The sequence below is a fragment of the Gymnoscopelus microlampas genome (genome assembly GCF_963454915.1).
Source record: "Gymnoscopelus microlampas genome assembly, chromosome: 14".
In the NCBI taxonomy this organism is placed as follows: Eukaryota; Metazoa; Chordata; class Actinopteri; order Myctophiformes; family Myctophidae; genus Gymnoscopelus; species Gymnoscopelus microlampas.
The window spans coordinates 2,067,204-2,083,300 of NC_139951.1; the positions used below are offsets into that span (position 1 = coordinate 2,067,204).

A 16,097-nucleotide genomic window follows, 5' to 3' on the forward strand; every position below is an offset into this window, starting at 1 on the left:
CTAAATAAGAAATGTGAAATCTTGTTGGAAAAAAAAATCATGCCTAACGATGATGTCACTGGTAGACGGGTTTCTGGACTGTCCACAGCCCTCCTATGAGACACAGACCAAGTAGAAAAAAATTATAGCATTTTATCATGAGTATTAGTGAGGAGCTATTATATGAAGATAGGTTGAAAAGCGGTGAAGTCGTCCTTTAACTAATATTTAGGCTACTTCTAAAATGGCCTATTTTCTTATATTCCCATACCCCAGTCCCATAGATTATCTGAAGAAGGATATAGGATATTGTGCTGGTGGTTTCTTAGGCTATTTATGATGGCATATCGTCCTGGGTTGTTCATTAGATCACAACAAAGAAGACGTTTTCAAAAAGTTACTGGCCAGCTCAATAACAGACATAGGTCTACCCAGGGTGTGTGTGTGTGTGTGTGGTACTGTGGATGGTTGGTCAAAGACGCACGGGAAAGCAGTGGTGTAAAGTAACTAAGTACATTTACTCAAGTACTGTACTTTAGTACAAATCTGAGGAATCTTTACTTTACTGGAGTATTTCCATTTTTCTATACTTTTACTTCTACTCCACTACATCTGATAGGCAAATTGTACTTTTACTCCACTACAATTATTTGAAAACTTTAGTTATAGTTACTTTGTAGATTTTGATTATTATAACAAAAGATACATTTATCACTTCAGCCCTATTTAAACTTTGGTTATTTGACCAAAGTTTCTACAAGCTCACAACGCATCGATGCAAGGAGTTGTGAGCTTGTAGATCTGCTATTTTTAAAAGACTTTTACACATTTTAGACTGCATAACTAGTACTTTTACTTTTGGTATGTTAAGTATATTTATTTATATTTATTTCTGCATTGCACTATTGATACTTTTACTTAAGTAAACAATTGGAGTACTTTTTCCACCACTGCAGGAAAGTATAGACAGGACAGGGTAATGCCAAGTCCAGTCGCGGACACGGTAGAATCGTATCGCACCCGCACACCTCTCTCTCTCTCTCTCTCTCTCTCCTCTGATTAATAACAACAGGTTTGCATGGCGACCGCGCGCTTGATCTTGTTGTGTGCCTGACCTGGTGAGCGTGAACGCACTACGGGAATGTTCCCGAGGATGTCCCGGACTTTATGACATTATATGAATAATGTCACATATTTATTTTGCATAAATGCGATAAAGTTGTGCTTTTGGAAATTAATGATCTTGGAAGGAAAACCTTTGCATGAGGTTGCAATCATTCCCAAAGTGATGTGGACTGGTTGAGGGATTTATGGCTCCAGATCAAGTCAAGTCAAAGCTCCAATTATGTGTGACATTGCGACTTGCGATTATTATTTTATACAGACGTCAGACTCCGGAATATTGCCTTGTCTCCAATCCATGCAGCATTAACAAAAGCAGGGGCCAATCAACAAATATCTGATATAGTGTAGATGCTATTAAAACGAAGAGGAGGCATCAGAATCAAGGCAGTGCATTTTATCCCACAAATCATTTGACTGATAGAACAGCCTGATCACCAGAGAATTAGTATACATTGCACGGATTTGTGCACGTCATTCCGTGCATAGTCGCCTAGAAACCCCCAAATTCCGTGCATATGTACGGGGAGTCCCACGGTGGGCGTAACCAGTCGCAACCCGGAAAAACCAGGAAGTAGAGCAGTCCCCACAACAAAATGTACGATTCTGTGCCTATCGGTACGTAACTCAAACGCCGCTGAGTAGGCTCAAGGGAATGTCGCAATGTTCAGGACGGCAACTCGCTCGCTTTAGCTCGCTCGGTGGTCCTTCACACGGCGACAATTCCCTTGAGACTGCGCGGCTCCGAAATGGTTTAGTCACAATGGGGGAGATGCGAGGCGGCTATGCACGGAATTTGTGGTTTTCCAGTAGTCTATGCACGGATTTTGAGAAACGTTGAAAAACGTTCAATGAGAACGTTTCCTCTGGCGATCGGGTTGGATAGAATCTATGCCCATGTAGTCCATGAAGTAAAAACAATTAAAACATGTCTCCCTTGGGTCCTCAGCAATTATGCATCCTGAGTTTCTAGTTGTTCGGCCGGACGGTTCTCAATCGAGACGGGAGTCATGGGACTCGCACAAGCGCACGCGCGAGCACACACATGCGCTCACGTAGCCTACACATATATTCCGCGCATTTATAGATTGCCTATATATAATAGAAAAATTGCCTATATAAAATAAATAATGTAGTGAAACATCACAAATGTATAGTTGCAAAAATAAAAAAGTGCCCCAATAAATGGCCAGGAAGCATGCGCAGAAAGAACAGAATCAGATACTAATCAGGTTAAGGTGTATACATGGACGAAATGTCCTTTTGATCGGGTTGTAAAAAGGTCTAGACCACCCCTCTGCACCCGATTAGAATTTTAATCGGGTTGGGCTTGATCGGGTTTATTTAGGTGTATACATGGAGATTTTTAATCTGGTTTATTTTAAACCAGATTTATTCTTGTTTTAACCCGATTAGAAAGGTCCATGTAAACGTGGCTAGTGTAACTTCTTCCGACCTTCTCTATACTTCTCCATCAACACTCTCAGGGTGAACATTATGTCTGTAGTGCTCCTCCTTGGCATAAACCCATACTGCTATTCATTAAATGTCACATCTCCCCTTACCCTATCTTCCACAAATTGACCTGAATTAACACACATTTACGCACACACGCATTTACGCACACACACACACACACACACACACACACACACACACACACACACACACACACACACACACACACACACACACACACACACACACACACACACACACATTTAATAATGTATTATGTCCACATAAAAGATATAAGACAAGCACACAAATATTTAAAAGGTGCTGTACAACATGTAAGGTAGTAGAAGAAGAGATTGCACAGAATTCTAAGCTAGTCTCTCCCATTTCTTTGCATAGGCAGTGTGTGAGTTCCTCTGCTATGATTACAGATCCCTACAGGCCTCCACAAACATTACACACAGTTTGAGCCCAGCGTCTGACTTCCTAAAGCCCATTTACACTCCATCATACGATGGGGTTGTGCGGTGAAAATAGACGATATACAAGCTCACAATATGTTGCATCAGTGACGCGTTGTGAGCTTGTATATCAGGTATTTTTCTCCTCTCCTCTCCTCTCCTCTCCTCTCCTCTCCCTCAAAGCTACAGTGGTTAGCTGACAATGTGGCTGTTGCACATCATGCGCTAGCAAAACAAACACGCCACTGCGGTCAACCCGAGGGGCAGAGAGAATGGCCCAATTCCAAACCACCCCCTCACTGACTCATTGACTTGGGTGCGCGTTCATGTGAGCTCCGTAAGGGCTTGAGGGTTGTTCCAAATGAAATCGGAAAGTCAGCCTGAAGTCAGCGAGGGCTCGGGAACGCCCCTTTCTGCACCCTTTCCGTAAGTCAGCACCTTTGGAGACTTTGGCAAAGAAATTGCCCACAATACATTGCGTAGTGGGAGTTACCAGAGGACGCCGATGCCCACGGTGCCCGGATTTAAAAGGGAAAGAGGCCTTTCTTCTGCAACGTCGCTGGCCGAGAAATAAATGCAGAATTGATATGTCTTTTTACCACCGGTCTCAGTAGCGGGGGGGGCGGAGGGCGGGGGTTGGGGGGGGGGGGGGGGGGGGATTCATGTCATGGCATCAGGCCAGGGTTCATTAGTGAGGAGAATGGAATAAAAAAATAAAAAGAAGTTCAGTTGAACGTTTGAGAACCTTCAAAAAGCAGGTTTTTGAGGGATTATTTTTATTTATTATTTATTTTATTTCTAAAGGAAAAATTGTAATGGATTTTTATTATCAAATAAATTGATTAAACACTTTAATCAACCCTATTTTATACTTCGTTGTACTAAGTTGTTGTGCAAAATAACAACGTGTCCCAGAAATATAAAGTTATTCCTAAGGCTATCATATAATGATTTACTTATATTGACTGTATCGATAGCTGTTTCACTCATGATACAATGTCTCTTTTTTATAATATTTTATAATATAAAAGTTTATAATATTTAGAGAAATTCGAAGTTTCAAACAGGGAGGCAAGTGTCAGTCGAATCTTTGGTTGTCACGGCAACATTGTCATCTGTCGTCAAGGTAATGTGGGACGTCACAAAGGGCTGTTCCATTGCTTTTGTACCCTTTTGGAACCCTTAAACCCTCCCACACTCAGGCACTTACCAGCTGACTTACCTTAAGCTAATGAGGGTGCAGGGCTTGAGGGCTTAGGGTGGAGTTTGGAATTGGGCCAATGGAGAGCACAGCCTTGGGTATGTTTGATTCGCTGCAAGCGGTTTATTTTAGTTGGGTATGTTTGGTATGCTGTATGCGGTTTATTTGTGTTGGGTGTTGTCAGTAATGAGGCACCAAGCAAGCCACAAGCCGAGTGTCAATAACTAGTATTTTCCAGATAATTCCACTTTAGGCATGATGCATAGGCCTACACTTAATCGGTTCTTCAGTGGTTGAGGTATAACACCTGGAGGTGAATTTGTCAAAGGACAAAAAAGTGGCCGCACACACCGTTATAACCAAAGTGCCAATTTATTATAGGACGCAGAGTCAAAAATTACCAACGTTTCGGCACAAGTGCCTTCATCAGGGTATATATGGATATGGGCATATATACCCTGATGAAGGCTTCTTCTGATTAGTTTACAGACCTCTAATGATTATATCAATATATAGCACCATTTGATAAAGGTGCTATTTAGCATCTTTAAGACAGGTGCTATATAGCAGTGGTTCTCAACCTTTTCAAGCCGTGACTCCCCAAAATAATCACATTAGAACTGGGGAGCCCCTACCCTGATAAGCACTTGGAATTGTAGGAGTTGAGGCAATACATTTAGTTTGACTCAGTTCCAGATGATCTTGTGAAAAGCTTTTTTTAACTTGTAATGGGATACCTAAGGGGGGGGGGTGGGGCAGAGCACGCACGCGCGCGAGCATGCACGCACACACACACACACACACACACACACACACACACACACACACACACACACACACACACACACACACACACAGTGCAGATAGCGCCCACGTCGGGCGCTCTAACGAAACTTTGGGATCATCCAAGGTGTCTCTGAGAAGGAGAGGCCTGGTGTGGATCCATGTCAAAAAATCCTTCCGGTCGGCCGCTCCAATGTTAACTCCTTGACTAAAAGCTTAATATCTCCATTTCTTTTTAACGTGGTGGAAGCGAGCCGTTTTCGATCTGCGATCACTCTGCAATGGAGGATCGCGTTAGTCGGGACCCTCCGCCGCCTCGCACGCACGCTTTGTTTACATGCACTTCCGTGTCGGGGCTTCTACAGCACGTTTCATATCAACGTAAGTGGATGGAAGATATAAAGGCACTGAACGTACCCTATTTTAATAAACCTTTGGCACACAATGTGTTAAACGCTCCCTCTTGTCAACAGTCCTTCCCACATACATTCCTGTTCTCATTTATCTGTTTATGTTTGCATGCTATGAGCACAGTGTTGGCACATAGTCACAAGATAGACAGACAGACAGACAGACAGACAGACAGGTCCGACATGGTTAATTACAATAAATCTCTCCAGAGCCTGATCGGCTAGATCTCAATAATGACACAAGGGGACAAGGGGAGAATAGCATTTATTTTCTTTCAACAGTAGGCTATTTAAAATTTGATTGCAAATACATTTACAAAATATAGAATTCTTAAAAGACACCACAAATGCATTAAACATGACTGTTGTGCCAGTCCTTCAAAACAGATTATTTTTTAAAAAGCTTTTGAGACAGGAAAATATCATTTTTCTAATCTTTTTGATTTGATTTCTTCCAGTTTGAGCCATAGCTGAGTCTTCAATCTGAAATTCACAAATAATCCATAGAGAATCAGCCTCCGCAATGTAACACAAATACATATTTAAAATAAAGACATTTACATGAGTTAAATAAAAAACCAAAACAGAGTATACACCATGTACCGTGTCCATTAAGGTGTCCTTCCCCACATTGAGTACAAAACATAAAGAGCATTAAGGTATCCTTCAACACATTGATTACAAAACAAAACAAAACAAACATTTCATTTCTGAGTCAGAGAGGATATTTATCACTGTCATATTATATCTCCATACTCCCACTTTTTCACATGTTTTTTCATAAATGTATGTCCTACTTTGAGTGCTGTGCACAAGTAGGTAAATACATCTACAAGTGATCTACAAGCTCACAATGCATCACATCAAGAGCTTGTAGATCAAAAAAAGTGGAAAAGGCAGCAGGAGTTGCCCCCCCCTGGGGGTCAAAGGTCACTTCCTGTGGCTGTCAGACACAGCGTCGAGCAGTAAGTATAATCTCAGCTGTGGCCAAAGTTGGGACACACACACACACACACACACACACACACACACACACACACACACACACACACACACACACACACACACACACACACACACACACACACACACACACACACACACACACACACACACACAATCTGGGAACGTACGCAGGCAGGCAGGCAGGCACGCACCACACACCATCTATTGTGACCAAATATAAGTATAATTCTCTAACATATAAACAATGAATGATATCAACTTGAAAAGATTAAAAAAAACAATCATTAAGTTGAAAAGCATGAATATAAATTATACTTGTCAAATTACAGATGAAAAAAATGGCAGAGGGCCTGTAAACATAAACAAACAAACAAACATAATGTGAAAATCTCTCCTGTACACAATTCCACCAGATAATTTCTGACCACTGACCCGTTCATCCACTGTGAGAGGCTGGTGCTTGAACCGCTATAAATATAAAGCTTTTCTCTTTTTTTACTACATACAAATAATTAATTAACCAACCCCGCCCACTCCCAAACCACAACCACTACCACACCACACCACAGCCACCCCCAAACATTGGATTATGAACAGAAAGAGAAGATAAGGAATATAAACATGATACCTAATGTAATATCAACAGCCATCAGTAAATCCTCACAGAAGATTCTTGTAGCATTTTGAAGGACTCTCTAGGTGTGTAAAAATAGATGTGTTTCTATTATAACAACAATAAGGCACGGTGTGAGCCAACCACAAGTCTGACTCTTCTTCCATTTCCTGTTTTGTTTTCCTTCTCTCCTTCCTTTGAATTCAAGTGTCTGATTCAGGGAGGGGCCAAAGCCCCCTAGGAATGTGTGCATGGATAAGAGGCTCTATGCACAGCAGTCCTATTATCACTTCCTTCCCAGGTGTTACCAATGATACTAATGAAGGCTCTGTTCCATTTAGTCTAGCACAGTGGTTTCCACGACCCCCATAACTCTGAGAGTGTACAAATGGAACCAAACTCTCAGAGTTACACACCTGTAAGGGGCCATTTGGAAGCCCATGAGGGTCCCTGGACCCCAACTGTAGACCCACTGGTGTAACAGAGTGTTTCCAGTGGGCCAACATGCACAATATCAGCACCCTGACTCTGTTTGACCAGAATGGAACAGAGCCTTCATTAGTATCATTGGTAACACCTGTGAATGTCTTCATAATATGGCAGCTGTGAATAGAGCCTAGTGTGCATAGTGCAGGAGTTGCCTGATCATAGGCGCCGATTTATGATTTTGCCGGTGGTTTCTCAACCCACCCCCCGCCCCTGTGTGTCTTTGCAAGCATCATTTGTCGTGCTCCCTCAGGGTGTGGTGAACTGGGTGTAGATGTGTTCCTCACTCTAATAAGTCTGCTCCCAGTGCTGTGGCGGGGGGGTGTGGCCGCTCTGCAGTTCCGTGTACATGGGCCTCTGGGAGGCGGGGCTACCCATGTAGCTGAACGTGGAGTACAGTCCCGCCCCTCCTTGGCCGTAGGAGGTGGTTGGGGCACTGCTGGCGCCGCCCTGGTGGTCGTAGTATTCGCACTGCACCCTGGAGATGGAGATGGAGGGCGGGTACGTGGACGAGGAGGCGGAGCTTGAGGAGGAGGGGCTTGAGGAGGAGGAGGAGGAGGGGCTGCAGTGGGAGGAGTGCAGGTTGAAGGAGGTGTAGGAGGCGTGTTGAGGGGAGGAGCCTTGCTGCTCACCATAGCGACTGGGACTCAGCTGCTCCATCTTGATGTAGGTCCTTTGACCCGCCTCCCACGCAGAGGCTCCTCCCAGGGTGGTCCTCTGGCCCACCTCCCACCCAGAGGCTCCTCCCAGGGTGGTCCTCTGGCCCTCCTCCCACCCAGAGGCTCCTCCCAGGGAGGTCAGGGTGTGCTGCTGTCCCTGCTGCTTCTGCTTCTGGACCTTAGGGATCCAGACCTGTGGGCAGGGATGGAACCATTATACATGTTGATGGTAGCATTGTAGACGCCATTATAGGCAAATTCTAATTGCTCATCTGTAATTTCGTTGTCAGGAGAATAGTCTGCCATGACTATGGAAAGCAGTTGAACAAGGAACAATAGAAATATGTGACAAAACAGTAAGAACTGTGTGTGTGTGTGTGTGTGTGTGTGTGTGTGTGTGTGTGTGTGTGTGTGTGTGTGTGTGTGTGTGTGTGTGTGCGCGCTACTGGAATCGATCGAATGGATGTTAATGATCAAAACAATCTACAAACATGACCCAAGTTGAAAAAAAAAAAAACATTCCCTTTACCCATCCACGTGCAGAGGACCTCTTTGTGTAAGGCTCTTCAACTGCATTACAACATAGTATTTTTCAGTTCTTCATTTATTTTGAACCTGAGTAGAGTTTTTATTTGTATGTTTTTACACTGGGTTGTAAAGATACTAGGGCTACTTAATCGAGACTTTTTTTAAATGGTGGTTAACAGTAAAACATCAGTACCTGTGGGCTGAGCGTTCCAGTGCCCGGCGCGTTGCTGATGCTGTAGCTGGCGGCGTAGGCCAGCGGGGGGTGTGGCCTGTTGGGTGGGAGGTACTGGTCGAACTCCTTGACGTCGAAGGTCTCGATGTGTGAGATGACGTCGGAGCTCAGCTGGCCGATGTCCACGTCACCGAAGTCCATGTAGAGCTGGCGAGGCCCCGCCCCCCCGGCGCCAACAGACGGGGAGGCGGGGCGGCCCGCCTCGGCCGGCGAACGCACCCTGATGACTCCGCACGCCCCGCCCTCACGCTTCAGGTCCAGCTTCACTGAGCCCAAGGCGTCGGCCTTGGGGTTCGGGGGAGGGGTTGGGGGTCCCTGGGAGACTGGAGAGAGAGAGAGAGAGAGAGAGAGAGAGAGAGAGAGAGAGAGAGAGAGAGAGAGAGAGAGAGAGAGGGGGGGGGATTAATTGACATCTTTATGTCGATGAATTCCTCCCATTGCTTGCCACTGCTGTTGTACCCTATACTGGCTCACCTGCCAGTAGGGCAAGTTTACTTTCTCTGACCGAAAGTAAAACGCTTACTTTCCTAGGACATACGCTCTTAGTTTGAAGGCCGACTGTCCGGAAGTCAAGTGTTTACTCTCGACATAGCGCTACTGGCGCTGGCTCGACGAACATGCTAAGTGAAAGTCACAGCAAATCACTGAGTTCAATGAAACGAACGTCAATCCGACGAATGGACATAATCAGTCAAGCTTTTCATACAGAAGGCTTTAGGCAGCTTGGCTACATTAAGGACATTTCAAATGACGCCTAGTGATTCATTTTCAATGAAAGGAGAGTGCAGGGCTTGCTCTATGAAGCAGCGGGTAGGCGCAGTCTGACACGCGCGTATGCTCATCACACAAACACACACACACCCGTCTCAGAGTTGAACTGGCTTTCAACAAGTTGGCAACAACGCGACACACACACACACACACACACACGCACACGCACACGCACACACACACGCACACGCACACGCACACACGCACACACACCTGTGTGTTCTCCAGGCGAGTGCACGTCACTCATGCTGGATGCAGGGGAGTCTGCTGTCCTCTGCAGGGCTTTGGAGATGACATCATGTGTGGGCGTGACTTTGAAGATGGCGTCAGAGGAAGTAGCATTGTGCGTCTGCGTCTCTCCGTCGTCCTCCTCCAGCTCACTCTGTCCGTTCTTGAGACTCTTTCTGCGCCGGGGCTGTTTTAATTACAATGATATCATATACATAATCACTTTTTTTTTATAACATTGTGTACAATTTACATTTGAATTATAGCAGAATTAGTTTTCCCCAAGGGCCAAATTATGTCAAGGATACCAAGCAGCATAATCTGTCAAGAGCTGAATCTGTCGGCACTACTGCCGTAAAACATGAAATGTTGTTGTTAGTTAGGAATAAACACAGAAGCACCCGGGAGGAAGTGAACTAAAAAGGGGGTGGGGCCAACCCAGAGTTCCTGTTTAACACAAAAAAGGAAGTCGGGCACGACTTTTTACCAAATTGGTTCCCAGATTGCAAGTACATTGTGTACATGTGAATCTATAGGACATCAGGTCATATAGGACCTCGGTTCTCAAAGTGGGTCAGGGGTCCTTGAGAGAGTTCCAGGGGGTCCCCAGCTAAATGATGGATAGTTAGGAACAAAACGGACCCTTATGGGTCTGTAACTCTGAGAGTGTACAAATGGAACCAAATGGACTCTAACGGGTCCATTTGGTTCCATTTGTACACTCTCAAGGTTAAATTAACATTGATTTTTACAATATAAATCGGGGTCCCAGAGATAGCAATGCCATTAAATGGGGGTCTGTAGCCTAATGCATGTCAAACTGGGGGTCCTTGAAATTAAAATGGTTGAATATCACTGCTAGAGCCGTAAAAAATCTTCTCTTATGGGGGTCCCTGGCATATCTTTTCAAATGGGGGTCTGTGGGCTAATAAGTGTCCATTTGGGGGTCCTTGACATAAAAAGTTTGAGAAGCACTGATATAGGATACCTGGTATAATTTAAAGGGACTACACCATGAATTTTTACTTTTTCTTTTTTTTTTTGTGTTTTTCGTCTCCACTACCTCTCTTCTATCCTCAAAAATACCCCAGTTTGAACATTCAGGCTTTCACAGCAAATCTGGGGTTTTAAGTAAATTGGTCTAAAAACAGGCCAAACTGATTTGGTCCCTGACATGACGTCACGTGACGTCACGTCAGGGAACAATTCCTCCCGTTTTTCAGTTCTAACCAAAAAAAAAACTTTTTCCACACAGAACCAGGAGATAACATGCATACAAACTTGATCAATAGTGCCCGTGCCAAACAGGACAATGTGGTATTGCAGGTGAAAGTGCTTTATAAGCCAGAGAGAAATTAGTTGGAATGAGTATATCTGAGGCTTGATTTAGGCTCAAACCTTTTGAAAAACGTTTGAGGGACATAAACAATATGATATTAAATATTATTATTATTTTTAAAATTCATGGTGTAGTCCCTTTAAATCACATTGTGTGAATCTATAGGACATCAGGTCTCATAGGATACCTGGTACTTGTAGTCTGGATGATCCTTCTTGTGTTGAACACGCAGACGCTCTGCCTCCTCTACGAACGGACGCTTCTCTCTCTCATTCAGAAGCCTGGATGGATGGATGGATGGGGAAAAGAGGCATCATTTATTATAGGCTACACAGTGCTTGTACATTAGATCTCTTTTTGAAAAGCAGACACCATTGTACTACAGAGTATGAATCCACCAACCTACAAGCCCACAACACGTTGCGGATGTGATGCATTGTGGGCTTATAGATCGGGGATGTTGGGCGACACCATCGTACAACGAAGTATAGATCAGCTAAGCAAACTTTCTTTACTCTCTCTTTCTCTCTCTCTCTCTCTCTCCATAGAAACACGTGGATAAATGTGAGCATAACAGATCTCGACAGACTATTTACTAATTCATAGTAAAGAGAGAGAGAGAGAGAGAGAGAGAGAGAGAGAGAGAGAGAGAGAGAGAGAGAGAGAAGAGAGAGAGAGTAGAGAGTGTTTGTTCAGTAACAGTGTTAAATAGCTCTATATTTTATAGTAATCATTGATAGAGTCTCCCTGTCTCTCCAGCTCTTTAATAACAGAAACATTTTCAGGTGGGACACACATTTCATCCAAAAAGGAGAGAGAACAGCTGTTCCAGTTAGTTTTTGTTTGTTTTGTTTCAACACATCCAATTTCAGTGAATTCGCTCCCTTGATTGGATACAATTGGTATCCTGTTTACTCAAGAGCTGGAGAGATGGGAAGACCCCTGTTACTGAAGAAAAAACAACGCTGTATATCTGAATGCACGTGTGCGTGCGCATACATGTGCATTCAGATATACAACGTTGTTTTTTTAGACTGTTGCCTCAGTCACTGCTATAACAGTATATCACTTTAAATGTTGTATTATGAAGAAGCTGTAGAGTCTATAGGAATGCTTCCTATCACATTATAGATCTATTTAACACTCTATAGCAATAATTATTAATTACTATCACATTGTAGAGCTATTTAACACTGTTACTGAACAAACACTCTATAGCAATGATTACTATCACATTATAGAGCTTGGTGTTTACCTCCAGGGTTAAATAAAGTGTATTCATACCTCCAGGGTTAAATAAAGTGTATTCATACCTCCAGGGTTAAATAAAGTGTATTCATACCTCCACAGTTTGCCCAGGGTCTTGCTGAGCTCTGCATTGTGCAGGTGGGGGTACTGGTCAGCCAGCTTTCTGCGGGCAGCCTGAGCCCACACCATGAAGGCGTTCATGGGACGCTTGACGTGCGGCTTGTTGTTACTGGATCCGTGCACGCTGCGCACCGGCATGGGCACCAGGGTCCAATCATAGCCCTTCAGCACCTGGGACACCAGTGATGTGAAATAACTAAGTACATTTACTCAAGTACTGTATATTGAGTACTTTATGACAATTTATACTTCTACTAATAATGAATGAAATTGTAATCTGCTATTTTTGGATTTAAAAAAAGCTGATTTACAAGCTCACAACCTGTGTGATGTGAGCTTGTACAGTAGATCGGTTATTTTCAAATATCCTGAGAATAAAATAGGGCTTAAGTGGTTAATGATCAATAATTATAGTCCAATAACATGATATAGTTTACATGATTCTGAAATAGGCATTCTGCATAATGAGTTGGTTTACTTTTAAGTGTGTTATGAGGCTACTACACGCGCGCGCGCACGCACGCACGCACGCGCGCACACACACACACACACACACACACACACACACACACACACACACACACACACACACACACACACACACTGACCTGGGACACAGCATCGCGGATACAAACAGGGAACTTGTCTTGGTCCTCGGAGGAGCAGACAGGGTCCTTCTTGAAGTCCCTGGAGGCCATCAGGTCCTGGTTCTCTGACGGCCGGGTGTTCTCTGCGTCCGAGCCCGGGGACGCCGGACACGGACACAGACACGGGGAGTCCTCGTCACACATGCTGGGGCTCGGAGCGTCACAGAGACCCTTGTCTGCTTCCTCCGACATCTGCAGGAACGGAGCTAGGAGATTCATACACAAACGGGTTGGAATTCTCACGATAAAGAGTACAAATCAATAGGAGGGAGTGTGGTTTTCTCTCCAAAGGGACAATAAGTCTCCTTCTCATAATAAAAGCTGTATTTCACTCGCCAGGAACATGTGACAGTTCAACTGAGTAAAAGGTGTAAAAGAACAAGCAAAGAGCATCTCTGTTGCTCTCAGCTCTGTGCGTAAAAGCAGTTCCTCAACGATAAGAAATGATGTTCCCTCGTCAGGAAACCTTTCAACTGTGTAAAATTTGTAAAAGAACAGCAAAACATGCGCCTCTGTTGCTCCAGCTCTGTGCGTAAAAGCTGTTCATCTTTGGAAAGCAGAATGTCTTTACGCGTATAAAACTCCTCTGGTGAAAACGCTGTGACTCCTGAGCTGAAACGCAGCGGTTAATAAAGAACTGTGTGTCTTTGCAGAAGTGTGAAACAGGAAGATTAAAGGTTAGTAAAGAACTCTGTCTTTGTGTCAGCACCGACTGCTTTGAATGGAGACTGTTGCTGCAGCCTATGGCAAGCCGTTTTAACATTTAATAGCTAGACAGGATATGTATAATAGATATCTATAATTCAGTTCTTCCTAGTCAAAACTAACGTTTCGGATATCCATAATGCAATTCCTCCTAGGAGGAACTGTCATTTGAGATATCCGAAACGTCATTCTTCCTAGGAGGAATGACGTCACTTTTCCCATTCATGTGTATTGGGCTTTTAGTTTCGGATATCCGTAACTGCATTCTGGATATCTAAAACCAACATTCTGGATATCTGCAATAGAATTCTTACTAGGAGGATCTACTCTTTCTGATATCTACAATGCAGTTCTTACTAGGACAAACTACCATTTTAGCTATCCGAAATTAAAAAATCATTCCAGACCTCCGTAATTACATTTAGTATATCCATTAATTCATTGTTACTAGGACAAATGGAATTATGGATATCCACAATTCATATTATTACTAGTACAAATGTAATTTCAGATATCTGCAATTAGTATTATGACTAGGAACAATACAATTACGGATATACATAAATATGTTATGGATATCTGGTGACAGGTAGATAAGACGCCATTTTAACATAAAAGGGTTGATTGACTATCTACAATTATATTTTAGATATCTCAAATAGCATTTCTCCTAGTAAAAACTGCATTCTTACTAGTCATAATGGTAATTAAATATATCCAAAAGACATTCTTACTAGTAGAAATTGTATTTCACGATATCTAAAACTGTATTTGTCCTAGTCAAAATTAATCTTGAAATCCTTAAAAATATATAAGTAGCCGTTTTAACATTTAATAGCTAGACTGGATATGTATAATAGATATCTATAAATCAGTTCTTCCTAGTCAAAACTAACGTTTCGGATATCCATAATGCAATTCCTCCTAGGAGGAACTGTCATTTGAGATATCCGGAACGTCATTCTTCCTAGGAGGAATGACGTCACTTTTCCCATTCATGTGTATTGGGCTTTTAGTTTCGGATATCCGTAACTGCATTCTGGATATCTAAAACCAACATTCTGGATATCTGCAATAGAATTCTTCCCAGGAGGATCTACTCTTTCAGATATCTACAATGCAGTTCTTACTAGGCCAAACTACCATTTTAGATATCCGAAATTAAAAAATCATTCCAGACCTTCGTAATTACATTTAGTATGTCCATAAATACATATTGACTAGTACAAATGGAATTAGGGATATCCACAATTCATATTATTACTAGTACAAATGTAATTTCAGATATCTGTAATTAGTATTATGACTAGGAACAATACAATTACAGATATCTGGTGACAGGTAGATATTACGCCATTTTAATATAAAAAGTGTCGATTGACTATCTAGAATTTTATTTGTGATATCGCAAATAGCATTTCTCCTAGTTAAAACTGTATTCTTACTAGTCATAAAGTAATTGCAGATATCTGTAATTACATTTAGACTAGTCAAAACTGCATTTTGACTAGTCAAAATCCTTATTACAGATATCTATAACTACATTCTTACTAGTAGAAATAGTATGGCTAGCCGTTTTAACATTTAATAGCTAGACTGGATATCTATAATTCAGTTCTTCCTAGTCAAAACTAACGTTTCAGATATCCATAATGGCATTCCTCCTAGGAGGAACTAACTAGACTGGATATCTATAATTCAGTTCTTCCTAGTCAAAACTAACGTTTCGGATATCCATAATGAAATTCCTCCTAGGAGGAACTGTCATTTGAGATATCCGAAACGTCATTCTTCCTAGGAGGAATGACGTCACTTTTCCCATTCATGTGTATTGGGCTTTGAGTTTCGGATATCCGTAACTGCATTCTGGATATCTAAAACCAACATTCTGGATATCTGCAATAGAATTCTTACTAGGAGGATCTACTCTTTCAGATATCCACAATGCAGTTTTTACTAGGACAAACTACCATTTTAGATATCCAAAATGACGTCATTTTAGATATCCATAACTACGTGATTTAAAGGGGGAGGGGCGGCGAGCCTTATTGTACAGTTTTCTCTCTTTTCATTATTTTAATCATCAATTTTTTACCTACATATGTAATATTTTCAAGCAAAGGACCTACTGTACACTTGTC

The 16,097-nt window shown here is 42.6% G+C and overlaps 1 protein-coding gene across 1 annotated transcript; it reads right to left on the reverse strand.

Moving 5' to 3' along the window:
* Positions 1-7,684: 7,684 nt before the first annotated feature.
* LOC311059599 (transcription factor Sox-9-B-like) lies at positions 7,685-13,899 on the reverse strand. The gene is made up of 6 exons (XM_084077603.1): positions 13,213-13,899; positions 12,579-12,775; positions 11,424-11,517; positions 9,883-10,084; positions 8,860-9,221; positions 7,685-8,331 (listed from the first exon to the last, which is right to left on the reverse strand). Exons 1-6 carry the CDS (start codon positions 13,468-13,470, stop codon positions 7,768-7,770), a joined length of 1,677 nt encoding a protein of 558 aa, XP_083933729.1. The 5' UTR covers positions 13,471-13,899; the 3' UTR covers positions 7,685-7,767.
* Between the last annotated feature and the right edge of the window lie 2,198 nt (positions 13,900-16,097).

Bases quoted from the DNA above. Each gene is read 5' to 3' on its own strand.
- LOC311059599 (XM_084077603.1), bottom strand. From the start codon at position 13,470: ATGAATCTCCTAGCTCCGTTCCTGCAGATGTCGGAGGAAGCAGACAAG. The intron at 9,222-9,882 runs GTGTGTGTGCGT...CTCTCTCTCCAG, and splicing joins CTCGCCTGGAGAACACACAG to TCTCCCAGGGACCCCCAACC. The intron at 8,332-8,859 runs GTACTGATGTTT...CCCTGCCCACAG, and splicing joins CTGGAACGCTCAGCCCACAG to GTCTGGATCCCTAAGGTCCA.